The following is a 20,040-nucleotide window of genomic DNA, read 5'->3' as shown; positions in this document are numbered from 1 at the left end:
TGATATTTTCCTATTTTCACGTTGCATAAGGACATGACATAGCATTATAAAGGCTGCTGATCGTGGCACTTTTCTCTGTGTTCTTTCCTATCACGCAACTTCTGCCCCCCTTGTTTTCTCTGACTCTTTTAAGTAAGTAAATCTTTTCCGTACACTTTCAAATTCATGAGGGTTTGTCCAAAGTTCTCACAAACAGACACCCCCCCCCTCCCATGTTTTTTCAGCAAACCCAGCAGCAGAGCCGTGCAAAACTTGACATTTTTACATTTCAAACCTTTGCGTGGAAAAGGATGTGTCACGCGGGATACAGTCCCCGAGGCAGCACATCTTCCGGCCTAATTGGGTTCGATGGCTCGGCCAGATACCGAGGTGGCATTTCGGAGGGCGAATTCCCCCAGCTCCGCTATGATGAGCCCACCGCGCCTTCGTTTATCAATGTCTGCCCGCTTTTGCTGAGTAGTTTGTTTTTGCGCTGCGCACAATATATCACCTGTCACGTCTAATGGGGGCCAGCGTGGGGAACGGCGGATCCCCTGGGCTCCTCTTTGTTTCCATTTTCGCCATCGCCACAGATCGCTCCTTCAGAAGCTGCACCCCGCCGCCGGCCTCCGCAGCCCGGCCTCCGAGAGCTCTGCTGGCTGCTGGCGTGAACAGAAAGCCGCAATTATTATTATTATTATTTTTTGTGCAATAAACTTAATAGGATTTAGATTAAAACACCTTGAAATTGTAGTGGGGTTTTCGGCAGTAGTATGCCCATGCGGAAGATTTGTGTGGGGAGCAGATTGGCCTTGGCGCTAATGCATTTTGCGGTTTATGAAGCCGACAGGATTTAAAACAGACCTGATACTGATTTTGTCCCCCACCCCACCCCACCCCCCACACCTGTTTTGCTGTGTTACAAATTAGAGCATTTCTTTTTTTTTCTATTCCTGTAGAAGTAATTTTCTATTACGTCAGAATGCAATAAAGTCTCTACATCTGAACATTATTAAAGATGAAAACCTGAAAAGTATCCCCCCCCCCCTATTGATTCAAAAGCCTAAATGAGATCAATTTTCCGTAAAGTACTAGCTGGGAGGGGGCATCCGGGTGGCGTAGCGGTCTATTTCGTCGCCTACCAACACGGGGATCTCCGGTTCGAATCCCCGTCTTACCTCCGGCTTGGTCGGGCGTCCCTATAGCGTGATCCTCCCACGCGCTACGTCCCCCTGGCGAAACTCCTCACTGTCAGGTGAAAAGGAGCGGCTGGCGACTCCACATGTGGTACTCTGCAGCCCTCCCCGGATCGGCAGAAGGGGTGGAGCAGCGACCGGGACAGATCAGAAGAGTGGGGTAATTGGCCAAGTATAATTGGGGAGAAAAAAGGGGGGGATACTTGCTGGGAAAGCGTACACTGAAACACATAGCCAAGTGGTTGGGATAGTGTACAGGAATATCGGTACTGAATACAGACTGGAAGTCCCCAAGTCCAAATGGGGGACACCGCCAAAGGTGGTTGAGAATGGCAGAGCTAAGATCCTGTGGGACTTCAAGTTCCAGACTGACAAGCAAGTGCTAGCTAACCAACCAGACATTGTGGTGGTCGACAAGGAACAGAGGACAGCAGTAGTGATCCATGTAGCAATCCCGAGTGACAGCAACATCAGGAAGAAAGAGCATGAGAAGCTAGAGAGATACCGTGGGCTGAAGGAAGAACTAGATCAGATGTGGAAGGGGAAATCTAGTCCCAGTGGTAATAGGAGCACTAGGGGCTGTGACCCCCAAACTGGGAGAGTGGCTCCAGCAGATTCCAGGAACAACATCTGAGGTCTCTGTCCAGAAGAGTGCAGTCCTAGGAACAGCTAAGATCCTGCGCAGAACCCTCCGCTCCTCGTTTCTTGAGCACATTGACATTTTGTGCCCCACCACTGTAGGCCCACCGTAGTTTAGTCAAAAGAAATGCTTTGTCACCGCCACTGGCCCTAGGGTTGCCAACTTTAGCTCAGAAAAAATAAGGAACACTTACCCCTATCCCATCTCGGCTCCCATGACCGCCTACCCAGGCCCCATGAGCCCCACCTCCATGGAGAAGTTGCTTCTTCTTATTTTTTGGAATATATAATAATTCCCCCAATTCTATGGATGCACACTCAGTGTGGTTTTAGCTCAGAACGTTCCAGGCTTGAAAGGTTCATGTAAAGGGAAATGTACAGTAAGCTAGCAGCTGCCTGCCTGCAGTAAGCAGACCTGTCAGAGTAAAACGTCTCTAGAAAAGACATGTAGCCGCATCGTGTCTCAGTTAAGGGCTTTACTGGCAAACAAAAGCAACACAGGAGACGAAGGCGAGTTTGCTGTTTATTCCTCAGCTCCAAAACCAAAACTAAAGCAGGAACAACCCTGCACCAGCAAGCCCGGGAACGTAAACCACGCCCCCAGCTCACAGTCCTGCACCAGCAAGCCCGGGAACGTAAACCACGCCCCCAGCTCACAGTCCTGCTGGGTGAGAGGCATAGCCCCCAGTGTCCAGCACAATGTAATAATAAATGTACAGTTATAGGACGTAGGCCATGTGCCCCTGGTACACTGGGCAAATTGCTCTGGTAAACCACCGCAATTTGTAGCCGACAGGAGAGTAGTGAAATAGGGATGTGTATTTCTCCCTCCTCCAGTTGTCGAACCTTGATGAAAAACCATGTGCCCCTGGTACACCGACGGTCACTGGGCCTATATCTCGACAGCCTCTTACGCAGACTTGCAGACGTCATTAAAATTATAAGGGGAAAACAAACAAACAAACAGTGGCTGTGGGTGATATTTTTAAATGTGCAAGGCAGCCACTGTGTTAGGCCTAATGACCTAATGTTGGTCTGTAGGTCACCACTGAAACTGAACTCCTCCACTCCGCTTGTTTATAACTGGTTTAATCTTATTTGATGTTATCAGAATCAGAATCCTGTTTATTGGCCATGTAGGTTTGCACATACATAGAATCTGACTCCGATTTCGTGGCTCCGTCAGTGTACTTAACGTAGAATAACAACACTACAACACAACAGTCTTCAGATATACTATACACACAAGGGTTGACTTATACAGGCGAAATAAGAGGTGATAAAGTGCAATGGTGCAGAGACTATATCAGAGTTGCTGATTAGCTGGTTACTCCCCCCCTCCCTTTTTTCTCCCAATTGTATCCCGTCCAATTACCCCACTCTCCCGAGCCGTCCCGATCTCTGCTCCACCGCCTCTGCCGATCCGGGGAGGGCTGCAGACTACCACGTGCCTCTTCCGAGACATGCGGAGTCGCCGGCCGCTTCTTTTCACCTGACAGGGAGGAGTTTCTCCAGGGGGACGTAGCGCGTGGGAGGATCACGCTATTCCCCCCCAGTCCCCCGAACAGGCGCCCCGGGATCAGGACACATACCCGCCAAGCCGGAGGTAACACGGGGATTCTAACTGGCGATCCCCATGTTGGTAGGCAACGGAATAGACCGCCACGCTACCCGGACGCCATGTTAGCTGGTTACTTACATACTACATGTTAAGCGTCCATTTGAATGAGAGCCCACGGAAAGAAACTGTCATCTTATTCTCAGCATTTTGAAAAGTGTATATATGAAGTGCTGTATACGAAAATACGGGACAAGTTGCGCCCCGTATTGACTGAATACAGGATGCAGCATTTTATTTTCCGATACAGCCCTCGAACACGTGTTACTGCAAGCTGCGAGTTTCTTTCCTTTCCCACATCTACCGGAAGAGATAATGATAAAGGGCTATACATTATACACCCAGTGTCAGTAATGCAGAAATCATGGGTGTTCAGAGTGAATATAGCTATAGATCAATTCCCATTCCCCGCTTTGACTCCTCGCAATGCGCTATCCGTCCCCATTGTGTTTTATCCCCAGGTCTGGTGTTTAAGCAAAATCTGCAACAGTTGGGGCGTCCGGGTGGTGTAGCGGTCTATTCCGTTGCCTACCAACACGGGGATCGCCGGTTCGAGTCCCCGTGTTACCGCCGGCTTGGTCGGACGTCCCTTCACACACATTTGGCCGTGCCTGCGGGTGGGAAGCCGGATGTGGGTATGTGTCCTGCTCGCTGCACTAGCGCCTCCTCTCGTCGGTTGGGGCGCCACCCGGACGCCCTGATCCCCAGTTTTTGTGTAGTTTAACAATAGTTATGATTTTCGATGGTCGCAGAATTTTGATTTAACGCTCCCTCGCCTGGATGGATGGATGGATGGATGGTTGGTTGGTTGGTTGGGGGGGGGGGTTATACTATGCCTAGGGCCCCCAAAAGACTTAAGCTGGCCATGTTTCCGTGTATTTTCCACTCTCTTCAACACCGTCATTGTTTGGTACAGGTACAGCCATCTAAAACAGTTCAAGGCAAGTAATCAGTAGTCGGGGGGGTATATTTTGCCTAGGGCCCCCCAAAAGACTTGAGCTGGCCATGTTTCCCTGTATTTTCCACTCTCTTCAACACTGTCGTTGTTTGGTACAGGTACATCAAGGCAAGTAATCAGTCGTCGGGGGGGGGTATATTTTGCTTTGGGCCCCAAAAAGACTTGAGCCGCCCGTGTTTCCCCTGTGCTTTTCTTCAGCACCACGTTTGGTACAGGTACAGTCATTGATCGGCCATCTATAACACAGTTCAAGGCAAGTGATCAGTCGTGGGGGGGTATATTTGCCTAGGGCCCCCAAAAGACTTGAGTCGCCCATGTTTCCCCTGTGTTTTTCTTCAGCACCACGTTTGGTACAGGTACAGTCATTGATCGGCCATCTATAACAGTTCAAGGCAAGTAATCAGTCGTCGGGGGGGGGGGTATATTTTGCCTAGGGCCCCCAAAAAGAATTGAGCCGCCCGTGTTTCCCCTATGTTTTTCTTCAGCACCACGTTTGGTACGGGTACAGTCGTTGATCGGCCATCTGTAACAGGGTTCGGGGCAGGCGGCCGGTGGCGGGGCTCCGGAAGAGCGGGTTTTCGGGACCGGCTGCGGAATGAAAGGACTCCACTGTGCGACACGAGGAGACGGCGAAGCCCGGAAGCCCGCGCGCGCGCTGCCAAAGAGGAAGTGGGACGAATGAAGTCCGCGGTAGCCGCACAGCAGCCGGGGTGATGGCGGACGTGGTGGAAGTAGACACCATGAAGAACTACCGCTTAGCCTTCGAGAGGGTCGACCCCGACACCAGCCGCTACCCTCACTGCATCGTCTGGACGCCCATCCCCGTGTTGTCGTGAGTTGTGCGCCTCTTTTAGCTTTCCCCCCCACAAGTCGATTTGGACACGACGAGGAGGGGAGGGGGGCCGCCAGCTTGACTGGCTAGCAGCTAGCTAACGTTAGCTAATAATAAACAGCTGGGCTTCGCGTTTTGTTGTTTTTTTTTCTCGTCCTCTCTTGTTGTTGTTGTTGTTGTTGTTTACTTAATAGCGAAGCGGCGCGCCGGTGGCGGTTAACTCGACTCCTCCGCGTGCGTCGGTTGTTCGTGTCAGTTACGCTGGCTCGCGGGGAAAAATGGACAATAAAGGGCACGCGCGCACGCACGCGTCGCGTTGACGTTATCGACCGATACGATCGATAACGTCAACGCGATTCGGAGAAGCAAAGCTGAACGCGCATACACGCCAGAACCGACGGGTTGTGTATGTAAAGCCGCCGGGGTTCAGCCACGGTGCCTGCACATAGACACACACACACACACACACGGACACACACAGATACACACACACACCACACACACACACACACACAGACAGACACACACACACACACACACGGACACACACACACACACACACACACGGACACAGACACACACAGACACACACACACACACACGGACACACACACACGGACACAGACACACACACACGGACACACACAGACACACACACACAGACTGTACTCTGCTGCAGGCGTCTGGCGGCCAAACAGACCGGGAAGTTGTCTGAAAGCAGCTTTCTCTCGCGCTTTCGTGATCAGATCTTTGCTTTGCAGTTTTGCGTCGTCCTCTGGTGATGACGTCACCCACACTGACAGGCGCCTGAGCCGGTCGTCTTCATAACGCTTGATGCTTGACGTGAAACTTACGATCATTTTGCTCCCGTTCGCATAAAACGCTCCCCATTTACCCCCTTTTTTTTCTTTTTTCTTTTTTTTAGCGCGGTCGCCTCACAGCAAGAAGGTCCTGGGTTCGACCCCCCGGGGTAGTCCAACCTTGGGGGTCGTCCCGGGTCGTCCTCTGTGTGGAGTTTGCATGTGGGTTTCCTTCCACAGTCCAAAGACATGTAGGTCAGGTGAATTGGCCGTACTAAATTGTCCCGAGGTGTGTGTGTGTGTGTGTGTGTGGGCCCTGTGATGGACTGGCGGCCTGTCCAGGGTGTCTCCCCGCCTGCCGCCCAATGACTGCTGGGATAGGCTCCAGCATCCCCGCCACCCTGAGAGCAGGCCAAGCCGGTTCGGATGATGCATGTATGGATGAATATTCAAAAGTAAATTGTGCGTTGGTGTAATGTCTTGTTGATAGAGCTGCACTGTTACGTTGCTGAGTTGATGACAGAAGGCTCATTGTGTTTGTGCATGTAATTGTTCCAGATGGCTGTTTCCATTCATTGGACACATGGGAATCTGCACATCGACCGGTGTCATCCGAGACTTTGCTGGACCTTACTTTGTCTCAGTGAGTACTGGTAGCAGCGGTGGAGGGCTCACCACGTTATTCTTAAGTGGAGGTTGGGAGCTGTGGTAAAACGTCCCACAGCTTTATATGCTGCTGTTTAACTGTCGCCAGTCAGCTCGGTGGAAACCGATAGTCTGGTGTCTGCAAATTTTCATCTGTGCCCAGCTTTGGACTTTGTGTGATTTCACAGCGTAAACTAATTTGGGGGACCTCTTTCCCTATCACACCATATCATACCGATTACATCAAGGGCCCATCATCTCATATCAGGTGGCCCAGTATGAACGTCATCGTGAGCACCGGCCCGAGACGAGATGCTGTGTCGGTATACTGTATTTTACAATGCCCTTCTTGGGGAATACTTTTCTGGGACGTTTAAGTAGGTTCGGGTTGCTCTGTTATTTATACATTACTTTTAAGCTGCTAAAATGACCTTTCTCTCTTTAGGTCTGCTTTTACAGTATATGCAGAATTTAGTTGTTGCAGTAAGCCAACATAAACCATAAGTTTTCCAAAATAACTTGAGTTTTTTTTTTTGTCCCAAGTTGTTCATCCCCGGTGATTTCGTGAATGTTTTCGTCATTCTTGTTTTGCAACTTGCAAATCAAACCGGATATGATTTTTGACTGCCTGCGATAACGTCTCAGTGAAGGGTCTCTTGGAGCGAGCTCTCAAACCCATACTGTGGTCGTAAAAAATGATTTACATTTTCAGACTTGGTATGGTGAAAGGGATTGCTAGGTTAGCTGCAGTAATAGCACGTCTGCTGTTAGTGTCTCTCCCCCTAATGTCTGCTGTAGTGTCTGTTCTGTGGTTTGGACATCCTGGACGTAAAGTGTTTGTGTTTCTACCGGGGGAGACGTCGGCTTTCATGTTGGCCAGTGATGAATCAAGGAAACATAAAGAGACAGTAATTGGTTTAGCTGTGGCCGCCCGGGAGGCTCCTGTACTAATTTACCACCTTTCTTCGTGGAGCGACGGTTTCGACAAATTCCTCTTTCTTTGTCAAACTGAAGCAAGAATGTTTTTTAAGTAGTCAGCACTGCTGAAACGTAATCTTTTTTTTATTATTCTATTTTATTTGTAGGAGGACAACATGGCTTTTGGGAGACCAACAAAGTAAGTAAAGGAAAAGCTTTGTGATGTGATTCTTCTGTTTGTTTGTGTCGCTCAGTGCACTCTGCTGCAGCCCTTCGGTTAAAGTTGCGCCCCACGTCTCAGTATGTTTTCTTTCCTCCTTGCGCTAGTGTGCAGAAAGGTGGAGTTCAGCTTTTGTGTCTGTCGCAGGTACTGGATGCTCGACGTGAGCAAGGTGTACGCCGGTGGCTCCAACGCCTGGGACACCGCAGTGAATGACGCCTCAGAGGAATACAAGCACCGGATGGTGAATGATTTGGATGGTAAACGATTGGTTTTATCGATCCTTGTTTTCCAACACGAGTCAACTCATTGGTGTTTGTGTTTTTTTTTCTTTCTTGTTTCTCTCCCAAGCACAACCTCTGCTGTGACAACTGTCACTCGCACGTCGCCATGGCCCTGAACCTGATGCGTTATGAGAACAGCACCTCTTGGAACATGGTCAACCTTTGTTTGCTCGCTCTCATCCATGGAAAGCATGTCAGGTAAGGCTGGCCCACGGGCTGGAACGTAGCTCAGAATGTGCATTTAGTTTAGAGCTCTTTTTACAATATTTGGTCAAACTCTCTACATCCCGACAGCTGTTAATCAGGTAGGTAAAATCACTGAGAAAAAAAACCTGGTCTCTGTGGCCGCCCTTGATGCTGTAAAGCGGAGACAGAAAACTTTTGTCTGTGCTCACTCGTTATCAGCCAATCAGGAGGATTGTTGCAAGCCAACGTCTCCATTGGTCCCTACTTGCTGTCACTCAGTTTTCGTAAGTGAGGGAGCGGATTCTTTTGTTTTCATAATATAGTTAGCTCTTAGTGTAGCGGTCTATTCCGTTGCCTACCAACACGGGGATCGCCAGTTCGAATTCCCGTGTTGCCTCCAGCTTAGTCGGGCGTCCCTACAGACACAATTGGCCGTGTCTGCGGGTGGGAAGCCAGATGTGGGTATGCGTCCTGGTCGCTGCACTAGCGCCTCCTCTGGTCGGCCGGGGTGCCTGTTCAGGGGAGAGGGGGAACTGGGGGGAATAGCGTGATCCTCTCATGCGCTACGTCCCCCTGGCCAAACTCCTCACTGTCAGGTGAAAAGAAGCGGCTGGCGACTCCACATGTATCGGAGGACGCATGTGGTAGTCTGCAGCCCTTCCCGGATTGGCAGAGGGAGTGGAGCAGCGACCGGGACGGCTCGGAGAGTGGGGTAATTGGTCGGATACAATTGGGGAAAAGGGGGATATATATATATATACGTATATATACTAACTAGCTCATGCTAACATCTGCACAGGATGGCTTACCCCCACATTGAAGGAAAAGCTGGGAATTTTTGAAATGTGTCTCTATTTTATACTCACCGCTCATGTAGTACATAGGTAGGTTTCACTTTCCACAGTCGTCTACCCCTGTCTTCATACTGGACACACAGCTCCAGATTCCCATCTACAGTTCAGTGCAATTAATCAGGGGCAAATCTACAATCCAGAAACACGCCACAGTTCAGCCAAAGCTAACCTGATGTCCCAGCAGTCTGTCGTAGCAAATTCGATTGGTTGTGTTATTGTTGTTGGTTACGGTCATTTTCTTTCATGGTGCTTCCTACAACACAGTCTACGAGCACCGACCAGCAAGAGTCACCTCACCCTGGTTCAACAGAGCAAACACCAGGGGGGAATTTAACTATAAAAATTAATATACATTTTTAGAATTACCACTCAGAGCCGCTAAGATAGACTGCTGTAGCAACTTGTTAGCTTTGGCTGAACTAAGGAGTGTTTTGTTTTTTCCTTTTTTGCACGGAGCGAGGATTGTCGACTTGTCCTCCTTCAGTTGCGTTGAACTGCAGATGGCAAGCTGGAGCTGTGTCCAGCATGAAGCTGCATGACTGAAAATGAAGCCTGTGTCCGACATGAGCGGTGAGCATAAAATGGCAGAATTCAGAACTGCTCCCCATAAACGGATTGTTTCTCATGAGACAGATGAAAGAAAGGCCCCTGATTCGTCGGCGATATTTGACTCTTTTTTTTTTTATCGGGCGTAAACGTGGTTGGCCCTCGGTGTCTCATTACAGAAGGAAATAGATCCTGTGTCCCTATGGTCCTCCAGTGAGATTGGACGTTGTTGAGTGGGATCTGCGGAAACCGCCATGCTGGAGGCTGGAGTACAGTTATCGTGACCCTGACTGTGGTTGCCATGGCCACAGTGAGCGCTGGATAACTGATAACGTGGCTGTTGTCCCAGGAGCATGCTGTCAGGAGGACTGGGCTGGCGGGTGTAACATGACAGTTTGAGAAGCGCTGCGCTGTAGTAATCGCTTGCATTTCTGATTCAGCCGACTTCCGTACTTCCTGCTCCTCCTCAAGCCGCTTCGTTTGTCCTCCCTCATTTCCTCCTCCCTTGTCTCTGTCTTCCTGTGGTGTCCAGCTGCGTAGGGTTCCTGAAGACCTGGCTGCCCTTCCTGATGCTGATGGGGCTCGTCCTTACAGTGGCCCTGACCCTTAATCTCCGGTGACCAGGGAGGCGAGCGGACAACGGGGAACCCCGCCCCCCCCCTGCGGAGGTCAGATGCGGGGGTTGAACTTCTGAGCAAAACTGGGAGGTGTCGCTCTGTGTTGTGCGGACTGTAACTGGAGCAATAAAGACTTCTCATCCCTTCATGATCCTATTGGGTGAAGTGTCGAGAGGAAGGCCGACATTTTCCATCGATTTCTACACACAGCCTGCCTGCCTTTCGGAAGCGGGCGACCAGTTTTCTGGCGTCACCCCGGTGGCGGAGCCGGAATACGTTAGGAAAGAAGCAGTTTATTTTTTGTTCACTAATTAATTTTGTGTGGATAGGTTGTGAGTGAGTTCATTGGAATTACAATTTACCCCCCCCCCCGCCACACACACACACACACACACACACACACACACACACACACACACATAAACACATACAAGCACATGGAATACACAAAACTCTGATGGATTTCAGTCAAATACAGGCCAGCAGGAGCGTTTAGACGAGGAAGGGTGGCGAGGACCAGTGGATTTTGGCTAGCCGTATTGTTCGATGTGAAGGGACATCCATTTTTGAACCCATGGCCTTCGTACGGATTTCGAATGTCTTGCCACGAGATGAATTGAGACTATTTTCTCCTCAGTCAGTGCCTCCACAGGGGCATCTATCTCTGTACTGGGGGGAACTTGCTAAATCTGTTGTACGCCGTCCTGCCAGCTCATCGGTTCGTACTTCATTTGACAGAGCTCTTCCGCTGCAGCTCAGCACTCAACCCAGGCCGTTTGCATTGAAGCGCATTTTGTTACTGCATTAGACTGTACCCAATTAGCATTTTAAGAGATAGGGGGGCACCCAGGTGGCACGGCGGTCTATGGGGATCGGTGGTTCGAATCCCCGTGTTACCTCCGGCTTGGTTGGGCATCCCTACAGACACACTTGGCCGTGTCCGCGGGTGGGTATGTGTTCTGGTCGCTATGCTAGCACCTCCTCTGGTCAGTCAGGTTGCCTGTTTGGGGGGGGGCGGGGGAGAGAGATCGGGGGTAATAGCGTGATTCTCCCACGCGCTACATCCCCCTGGCGAAACCCCTCACTTGTCAGGTGAAAAGAAGCGGCTGGCGACTCCACATGTATCAGAGGAGGCATGTGGTAGTCTGCAGCCCCCCCCCCCCGGATCAGCAGAGGGGGTGGAGCAGAAACTGGGACGGCTCGGAAGAGCGGAGTAATTGGCCGGGTACAATTGGGGAGAAAAGGGGGGGGGGAAATCCCCCCCAAAAAAAGCATACATTCTGCATCTTCAGAGTCATGAGTACTTGCTCCCAGAAATCTGTTTGCTTTGTGTATTTCCGTTGTATCGCACTGTGGTAATATTGTAACCCCTTAAGTTCACGACGTTACTGATTCCAGATCGTTAACAGCATGGATGCAGTAATCAGAGTAACCTTGGTGGTCTTGGCTGAGCAGTATGCCTGTAGTGCTTGACAGATTTTTGGGGGGTGGGTGGGGGGTGGGGGTGGGTTTTACATATTTCAGGTTATCTTTGTGTACTAACGCCGTGCCAAATGTGTAGAGGGCGGAGGCGAACGCCCGCGTCCTTCCAAATGTAGCAGGTCCCTCGGTGAAGCAGCTGATGAATTTTAATTGGATTTGAGGAGTTTCTTGGGGTGAACAGCCTTTCGGCCTCGTTTTAAATAGCGAAGCCTCGCTCCGTATTTTGACAATAGGTTCAGCCTCAGATTTTGTTTTGGGTTTTTTTTGTTTTGGTTTTTAAATCATGCCCGCTTTTGCCGTTGGCATTGGAAAACAAAGTCAGAATGGGTGCAAAAAAAAAAGAAAGGTCATAGCTCCTGCAATGACTAAATTCTGTGTCAATGTTTACATCTTTAACGCTCCTCTCTAATTGATTTCATCTTTATTTGACGTCGTCGTCAACGGCGCTGATCCCAGGCGATGGCGAGCGTTCGGCACGGGTTGCCATGGCCGCAGCGAGGAGATTCAAATACCCTCATTGTCTGCAGCCGGACAGGGATGGAAAAAAAGAAAGAAAGAAAGAAAGAAAAAGTGTCGAGCCCTCGCTTTAGCCACGGCGCTGCCGAAAAGCAGCAGGTAACCAGTCTACTCAGGTTTTTCACATGGCCCGCCGCACGCTGAACGGCCCGCTTCCTCCTGCGTCTGACTCGACGCGCTCCTGCTGTTTCCAGCGTCGCCCATCACATTAGAAGGTCACTGTGAAATGTGAGTGCCGTTTCACAAAGCTCTGATGCGCAGCAATAATACAAAGTGGATGACACATCTATATTTATATCCATGATCATGTAAGATAATTCAGCTGATTTTTCCATGTTCAACACTAGTGATTGACACTGATACGCCGACGATGCAGAGTCTGCCTCTCCGGTTTTATCCCGTGGCCTTGTGCTTGCTCCCCCCCCCCCCCCCCCGCCTCCATATTACCTGTATATATGTAGGCAAATAAGCCAGGTGATCTTCAAATATAGTTTGTAAATTTCATTTCTCACATGTTATCCTTTAGCGTTTTCTTCTGCTGGCTAGTTTCAGATCACAGTCACCTTCCAGTTTGGGTCGTTCTACAGTTTCTGCAGATAATCTCTTCCTTGTTATCCTCTTTCTACATGCAGTGCATATCACTCTTCTCTTGTGCCTGAATGTGGTGTGTGAGTCACTTCTTATCAGTGTGTGCGTGTGTTTAGTCACACCCATGTCATCTGGAGAGCAAATGGGTTTGGCATGCCAGCATGTGCGTATTGCATGCATGCGAGACTGCGAGTGAGGTTGAAAATGTTTGTGCGATCTCAGCCCGGTTAACGTTTTACTCCTCTACTGTGGAACCCTATTAATAACCCGCTGCAGACCGCTGCAGCCCACTGCCTAACAGCTCGTTTCTAGACTGATTACTACATATCTTTCTGAAAGGATGCGAGTTTTAAGTAATTGCTGGTGTGTGTGAAACTGAGAAATACATATAATAAGGTAGAATATAACAGGTCCGCTTAAGTTGATGACGTTACCTTGATGCCTTTCCCTGTTCTGAATTGTGTAGGAAGGTATGTTTTTTATTCTGTCCTTCAGACGTCAGTCACCACCAGAACTGACTGAGAACCTCAACCACACTGATTTGGCCACTTACCAACTAATGTTTTATTTTGATTGATCATTGACTGCTGCAAGGAGACCGAAAGAATCTGAGATCACTGGACATCCTTTATGGAAAGGCATATACTCACTTTATATATATATATATATATATATATATGTGTGTGTGTGTGTGTGTGTGTGTGTGTGTGTGTGTGTGTATGTAAGTCATATATATGACTTAATTATATATGTAAGTCATATATGTGTAAGTTATATATGTATGCTTATATATATGACTTACACACATATATATATATACTTATATGTGTATGTATGTATGTATGTATGTATGTATGTATGTATGTATGTATGTATGTGTGTGTGTATGTATGTAAGTCATATATATGACTTAATTATATATGTAAGTCATATATATGTAAGTTGTATATATATGATTATATATATGACTTACACATATATGTATGTATGTATGTATGTATGTATGCACATATGTATTTATGTATATGTAAGTCATATATATGACTTAATTATATATGTAAGTCATATATATGTAAGTTGTATATATATGATTATATATATGACTTACACACACACAGACATATATACTTATATATGTGAAATATATATGTAAGCCATATATACTATAACTAATTTAAATGACATATGTAAGTTATATATATGTGTGTGTAAGCCATATATATGTCATATATATGACATATATATTACATATGAATATGTCATTATCAGCTGTGATCCATTTTAAGGACGTGTCAGTCTCAGTTATCTCGTGTCTCAGTATTTGTTTCTCTACCAATCTACCAACCAAAAATCATTTCAAAGAAGAAAAAAAAAACCTCTACTTAATGTCAGGAAGATGTAGAGGGGAGTAACATCACAGCCTGTTTAAGTTAGCTACAACAATTATACAGTGATTTTTTTTTTCCTTGTGCAGTTTTTGTTAGGGTTTTTTTTTTTTGCCACAGTGAAAAAACATTTGATGTGCATCTTTCAACCTTCTACTGTGGACTGCTCAAGAAGATACCATATTATACCTGCAAAACTACCGAATGATTGGAATATCCCATCTAGTCACCAAGCTTTTTGAGGGGGGGGGGGACAGATTTGCCACCAAAATGTGCCATGTTAGTTGGAGGACCATCTGTTGGGGACAAGTGGTGTATGTTCAGTCCAGAGGAATGTGAGACGACGGAGCTGAGCCTTCCGCTGACCCTTGAGCAAAGTGCATGTGCGGACCCTGTCAGGGGGGCTGCAGATGCTGCCTGCTGCGGTGCCTTGCTGTATCCAGGGCCCGGTCCAGGAATGTGGGACCTGTGGTTCCAGCGATTCAGCCACAGGACAAAAGACAGTCAGGGGGACGCTTATTATCAGTGCCACTAGCCACGTACACTTCTCTGCAAGCAGACCTGCTTCGTTTCTACAGCCCATAAAACGTTGTCTTATGCTACTGACCATAGCTTATAGCCCAAAAAAAAAGGAAAATTCGAGAAACCCTGCAAGTGACTGTATGAACTGTGAATGTATTGGAATTAAAACTATAATACCAAATAAAGGTGTCTATTATTGTAGGAAGTGGTGGCAGATTATTTATGTCGACTTCATTGCTCCTATCACACGGGGCTCTATATTGCCATGGGGCTCCATTCATAATTGCAATAGTCCGGATTTGCCCCAGCATTTGCCCCCAGCGGTGGGGCGAGGGGCAAAAGGCACCGTGGCGGTATTTCTGCACGTCGGATTAACCCCGGGGAGGGGGTCCGGACCGCAGCATCGCCGGTCTGTTAAGTAAGACGAGCAAAAGGCTGAATCTGCATTTAAAGACGTCCGCTATTATCTTGCAAAAAAAAAAAAACCCATCACACAAAAGACTCCTCACTGTCCCGCGACCCTCGGCCCCGGCATTCCTCTGCCTGCACCGGGGTGGGGGGTGAGGGTGGGGGGGGCAATACTTATTTCTTAGTGATTAGTGACCTTCATCCTATTTAGCAGCGTGTACCCCCATTTGCTTGCAGCCGAGTGACTTGTGGAGATAAGAATCAAAGCAGGAGACAGAGAGAGAGGGAGAGAGAGAGGGGGGGAGACAGAGAGAGAGGGGGGGGGGAGAGAGAGAGAGACAGAGAGAGAGGGAGAGAGAGAGAGACAGAGAGACAGAGAGAGACAGACAGAGAGAGAGGGGGGGGAGGAGAGGGAGAGACAGAGAGACGGAGAGAGGGAGAGAGAGAGACGACCCCCCCCCCCACCACCACCACCACAAGTCAACCCCCTCTTCTTCTATGAAACGCTGATAGGAAGCCTCAGCAGTGTGCGGATCAGGACCGGGGCGTTCAGACGGATCCCCCCCCCGCGCGCCCCGCGCGCGACGGGATGCTGCTTTACTTTCCATTGTTCCGCAGAAGCGACGCCCCGTTTGTTACGGCGAGGATAAAAAAAACCCAAGATTAGCGAAGACCCCCACCCACCCCACCACCACCAACACCACCACCACCATCACCTCCTCCTCCTCCTCCTCCATCCCCCTTTCCTTTTTTTTTCTCATGGAAATCAGCGCCTGCCCTCCAGTCACACGTGGGCTTCAGAAATGCAAAGCTGAACACTTCCAGCCCGGGGAGGTCGGCGACAAGAAGAAGAAGAAGAAGAAGAAGAAGAAGTACAAGTAGAAGAAGAAGAAGAAGAAGAAGTAGAAGAAGAAGAAGATGAAGATGCTGTCCCGGACGAGCTGTTCGACGTGAACGCGGCACATCCGGTTCGGATGGTTCGAGGTATAATCGCCACCTTTGCTATCGGGTAGTTTCCGCTGTGAAGTTGCTTTTTGGGGGTGTTTTTTTTCTCCCCCCTCCTGAAAATGCTGGAGTCGGCGCGGCGCGTGGTCTTCTGCGCGCTCGTCTGCTCCGTCTACGCGCGCGCCTCTTGCCCTGCCGGCTGCGCGTGCTCCGAGGCCGCGCTCACGGTGAAGTGCGTGTCGGCGGGCCTGCGCGCCGTCCCGCGCGGCGTCCCGTCCTACACCCGGACCCTGTTCATCACCGGGAACCGGATCGGCCGGGTCGGAGCCGACGAGTTCCGGGGCCTGGACCAGGTCAGCACGCTGTCTCTGAGCAACAACAGGTGAGGAGCGGGGCGGGCAGCTGGAGGTCTGTGCGGCGCGTCACAGTCCGACATTAATTATTCATTAATACTAATTACGTCCACTGGAATGTAGGTTGGCGTTGTTGGTACAGTTGCTGCTGCAACAAAGGTGAAGCACAGTAAGTACGTGGAAGATACCACTCCCTATATGTTCTCTCCTATATATATGTGTGTGTATATATATATATATATATATATACACATAGGAGAGCCTGTTGATTAGTGGCGGGGGGGGGTCTGGCGGGGGGGGGTCACCACAGTGTGTAAAAACCTTGGTACATGCTGACCCTTGTGTTCTGGCCGGTTCTGAATAATGACCATTGACCATATTGTTCGTATTGTTAAGTGAGGTGGAGAACGTAGACATTGGTGTTGTTAAACAGATTTTACAATACGAACTTGGTCCGGGTCAATATATATATATGAGAGCCTGTTGATTAGTGGCAAGGGGGGGGGGTCTGGCGGGGGGGGGGTCACCACAGTGTGTAAAAACCTTGGTTCATGCTGACCCCTGTGTTCTGAATAATGATCATTGACCATATTGTTCGTATTGTTAAGTGAGGTGGAGAACATAGACATTGGTGTTGTTAAACAGATTTTACAATACGAACTTGGTCCGGGTCAATATGAGAGAAAGAGAAAAGTAGTAGTAGTAGTAGTAGTAGTAGTAATAGTAGTAGTAGTAGTAGTCATATTAGTAGTAGTAATAGTAGTAGTAGTAGTAGTAGTAATAATAATAATAGTAGTAGTCGTAGTAGTAGTGGTAGAGGTAGTAATAGTAGTAGTAGTAGTAGTAGTGGTAGTAATAGTAGTAGTAATAGTAGTAGTAGTAGTAGTAGTAATAGTAGTAATAGTAGTAGTAGTAGTAGTGGTAGTAGTAGTAATAGTAGTAGTAGTAGTAATAGTAGTAGTAGTAGTGGTAGTCGTTGTAGAACAGATCCAGAAAAGTATAAACAGCAAAAAGTAAGTAAAAGCACAGGGGCCTGTTGATTAGTGGCGGGGGGGGGTCTGGCTGGGCGGGGGGGGGGTCACCACAGTGTGTAAAAACCTTGGCACATGCTGACCCTTGTGTTCTGGCCGGTTCTGAATAATGACCATTGACCGTATTGTTCGTATTGTTAAGCGAGGTGGAGAACGTAGACAAACAGGTTTTACAATACTGACTCGGTCCGGGTCAACGTGACGGCACGTGACCAGAACACGAGGGCTTGATTTGTTATCAGGTTTTAGTAGGTTTGACCACAACATCATAAGCACGGTTATTCTTTTTTCTCATGTCCCCTGAAGGATCGTGGAGGTGGACTCCCACGCCTTTGCGCACCTACGCAGCCTCCGCTCTCTGGACCTGAGCAACAACCACCTGGCCGTCATTCACCCCGAGGCCTTCACCGTCCAAAACCACTCTCTGCGGGAGCTCAACCTCAGCCGGGCGCTGTACAACCACTCCTCCGTGATGGACCTGTCCATCTCCCTGCGCTGGAGTTCCCTGGGCAACCTGCAGGTGCTGGACCTGTCCGGCAACGGCCTGATCTACCTGCCGCTGCGCCTCTTCTCCCGCCTGGCCGGCCTGCAGCGGCTCCAGCTTTCCAACAACTCCCTGGTGGCCATCCACAACTCCACCTTTTCCGGACTGGAGCTGCTGGAGGAGCTTGATCTGACCTTCAACGCCCTCAAGACCGTGCCAGAGGAGGGTCTGCAAGAACTGGACTCCCTGCCCAGGGCGAGGTTGCTCCTGGGCGACAACCCGTTTACCTGCACCTGCGGCATCGAGCCCTTCGCCCTGTGGCTCAACAGTTCCCAGGGGCGCGTCAGGGACGCCGAAGCCCTGACGTGCGCCTTCCCCGCTGGCATGCAGAACGTGTCCCTACTAGCGGCGGGCAAGCTGACGCTGGGGTGCCACCAGAGGGCCATGGGGGCAGACCTGGCTTTGCAGACCTCGTATGTCTTCCTGGGTATAGTCCTGGGCTTCGTGGGGTTGGTCTTTCTGTTTGTGCTTTATCTCAACCGCAAGGGCATCAAGAAGAGGATCTACGACACGCGCGACGCCTGCAGGGAAGTGTGGGAAGGGTATCACTACCGCTACGAGATCGATTCCGACCCCCGGTTATCACAGGTGTCCACCAGTGCCGATGTGTGACTAAGACGATCTCTGCTCTCCTTCCTTTCTTTTTTCCTAATGAAAGACTTGTTTCCCCGCCCCCCCCCCCCTAATGCATTTATCAGAACATAACATTAAAACCATGTACATATTTGTAAATGTATAGTATCAGTAGTGTGTGGGGTTTCTGGATTAAAGCATGCACTGCCTGTTCTTATCCTCTAGGGACGTATTACTTACTCACCAGTCTCGGACTTGTTCAAGGCAGCTTAGAGTCTGTAGGTAGAAGAACCACCAACCTCTGTCATTTCTGCTCTCCTACACTGACCCACCTATCTGTATGTCCAAACAGGGGCAACAGTAAGTGCCTTTTATTGGGGTGGGGGTGGGGGGGGCGAGATACAGAACTTATTATAGTGCCGGCTCAGTGGTCAGAGGAGTTTACGCCCGCAAGCGGAACTCCGCATTTGTGCCGAAGGAAGTGGGGCGAGTTCGACTAGGCGTTTTGTTCATGCTACCCGTATTATGAGGCGCACGCCGAGAACTGTAGCAGCCCCCTGTCGAGCCACAGCGCGGGCAACGAAGGGTTAAGCCGTCCTAATATTGACACAACCGAACCAAAGCTTTTGAATTTTTGGGGCGCAATCTTTCATTCATCCCCCAATCTCCCGGTCCCTTTGCTCTTCTGTTCCCGCGGCCCTGGGGTGCCCGAGGAGGAATTAAAAGTCCGCAGCGTTTTCAAAAAGCCAGCCAAGAGGACTTTTCCTAAGCTCTCCCAAAATCTGCGCCCCCCCCCTCCCCTCCCCTCCCGTCCCCTCCTCTTTGGCTTCGGATCTAAAAGGGACAATTCAGTTCAGAGTGACGGAAATCTCTCAGGCCTGTGGGTTTTTTTTCTCTCCCCCCCCCTCCCCCCTCCTCTCTTTCCCCCTTCATGAAACTTTGCTTTGTTTTAACTCCTCTGGTCGCATTGTCAGGCTGATGAGAACCAGCCCTGCCTGGGCCGAGGCCGCCGAAAGCAGTCCCCTCCTCCCCCCTCCTCCTCCTCCTCCTCCTCCGCGCAGACAAACAGCCGCTCCGGAGGCTCTTTGAAGGGAGGCTGGGCTCTCCACGTTTTTCTGTTTAAGGGACTTTTCCATTGATAAGACGCAGATGACTCCGAGGCACCAGCCGCGCTTGTTCCGCTCAGCAGCTTCGCTCGCACCGCTCGGGAAGTGGGTTTCGATGCCCGTCCGAATAACTTAACGAACGTGTTCCTCCGGTCTCGAGATGAGCACGCTCCTCTTGATTTTTTTTTTTAATTTTTTTTTTTTTAGGGTTTTTGTAGTTTTTGGCGTATGTCACGAGAAGCCTTTTGGTGGGAGCTCGTCTCGTCTCGCAAGTAGGTCCTGACACACGGTGACG

At 49.5% G+C, this 20,040-nt stretch overlaps 2 protein-coding genes across 2 annotated transcripts; both read left to right on the top strand.

The window, feature by feature from the left end:
* Window positions 1-4,444: 4,444 nt before the first annotated feature.
* tmem222b (transmembrane protein 222b) lies at window positions 4,445-10,698 on the top strand. The gene is made up of 6 exons (XM_056298577.1): window positions 4,445-5,222; window positions 6,581-6,665; window positions 7,753-7,784; window positions 7,953-8,049; window positions 8,157-8,287; window positions 10,208-10,698. The coding sequence occupies exons 1-6, from the start codon at window positions 5,104-5,106 to the stop codon at window positions 10,293-10,295; spliced, it is 552 nt and encodes a 183-aa protein (XP_056154552.1). The 5' UTR covers window positions 4,445-5,103; the 3' UTR covers window positions 10,296-10,698.
* A 5,562-nt stretch (window positions 10,699-16,260) lies between these two features.
* On the top strand, window positions 16,261-18,772 carry tpbga (trophoblast glycoprotein a). Its single transcript, XM_056298873.1, has 2 exons — window positions 16,261-16,520; window positions 17,829-18,772. Exons 1-2 carry the CDS (start codon window positions 16,261-16,263, stop codon window positions 18,676-18,678), a joined length of 1,110 nt encoding a protein of 369 aa, XP_056154848.1. The 3' UTR covers window positions 18,679-18,772.
* Window positions 18,773-20,040: the final 1,268 nt, after the last annotated feature.

The sequence above is a fragment of the Lampris incognitus genome, chromosome 18 (assembly GCF_029633865.1).
Source record: "Lampris incognitus isolate fLamInc1 chromosome 18, fLamInc1.hap2, whole genome shotgun sequence".
Taxonomy (NCBI): domain Eukaryota; kingdom Metazoa; phylum Chordata; class Actinopteri; order Lampriformes; family Lampridae; genus Lampris; species Lampris incognitus.
Note: the sequence above shows the minus strand (reverse complement) of the source record. Positions and strands in the feature narration are given on the sequence as shown.

What these genes read in the sequence shown, in the direction of transcription:
- tmem222b (XM_056298577.1), top strand. Translation starts at nt 5,104, where the DNA reads ATGGCGGACGTGGTGGAAGTAGACACCATGAAGAACTACCGCTTAGCC. An exon ending in CTGGACCTTACTTTGTCTCA is followed by an intron (nt 6,666 to 7,752) that starts GTGAGTACTGGT and finishes TTTTATTTGTAG; the next exon opens with GAGGACAACATGGCTTTTGG. An exon ending in AGGAATACAAGCACCGGATG is followed by an intron (nt 8,050 to 8,156) that starts GTGAATGATTTG and finishes TTCTCTCCCAAG; the next exon opens with CACAACCTCTGCTGTGACAA.
- tpbga (XM_056298873.1), top strand. Translation starts at nt 16,261, where the DNA reads ATGCTGGAGTCGGCGCGGCGCGTGGTCTTCTGCGCGCTCGTCTGCTCC. An exon ending in CTGTCTCTGAGCAACAACAG is followed by an intron (nt 16,521 to 17,828) that starts GTGAGGAGCGGG and finishes TGTCCCCTGAAG; the next exon opens with GATCGTGGAGGTGGACTCCC.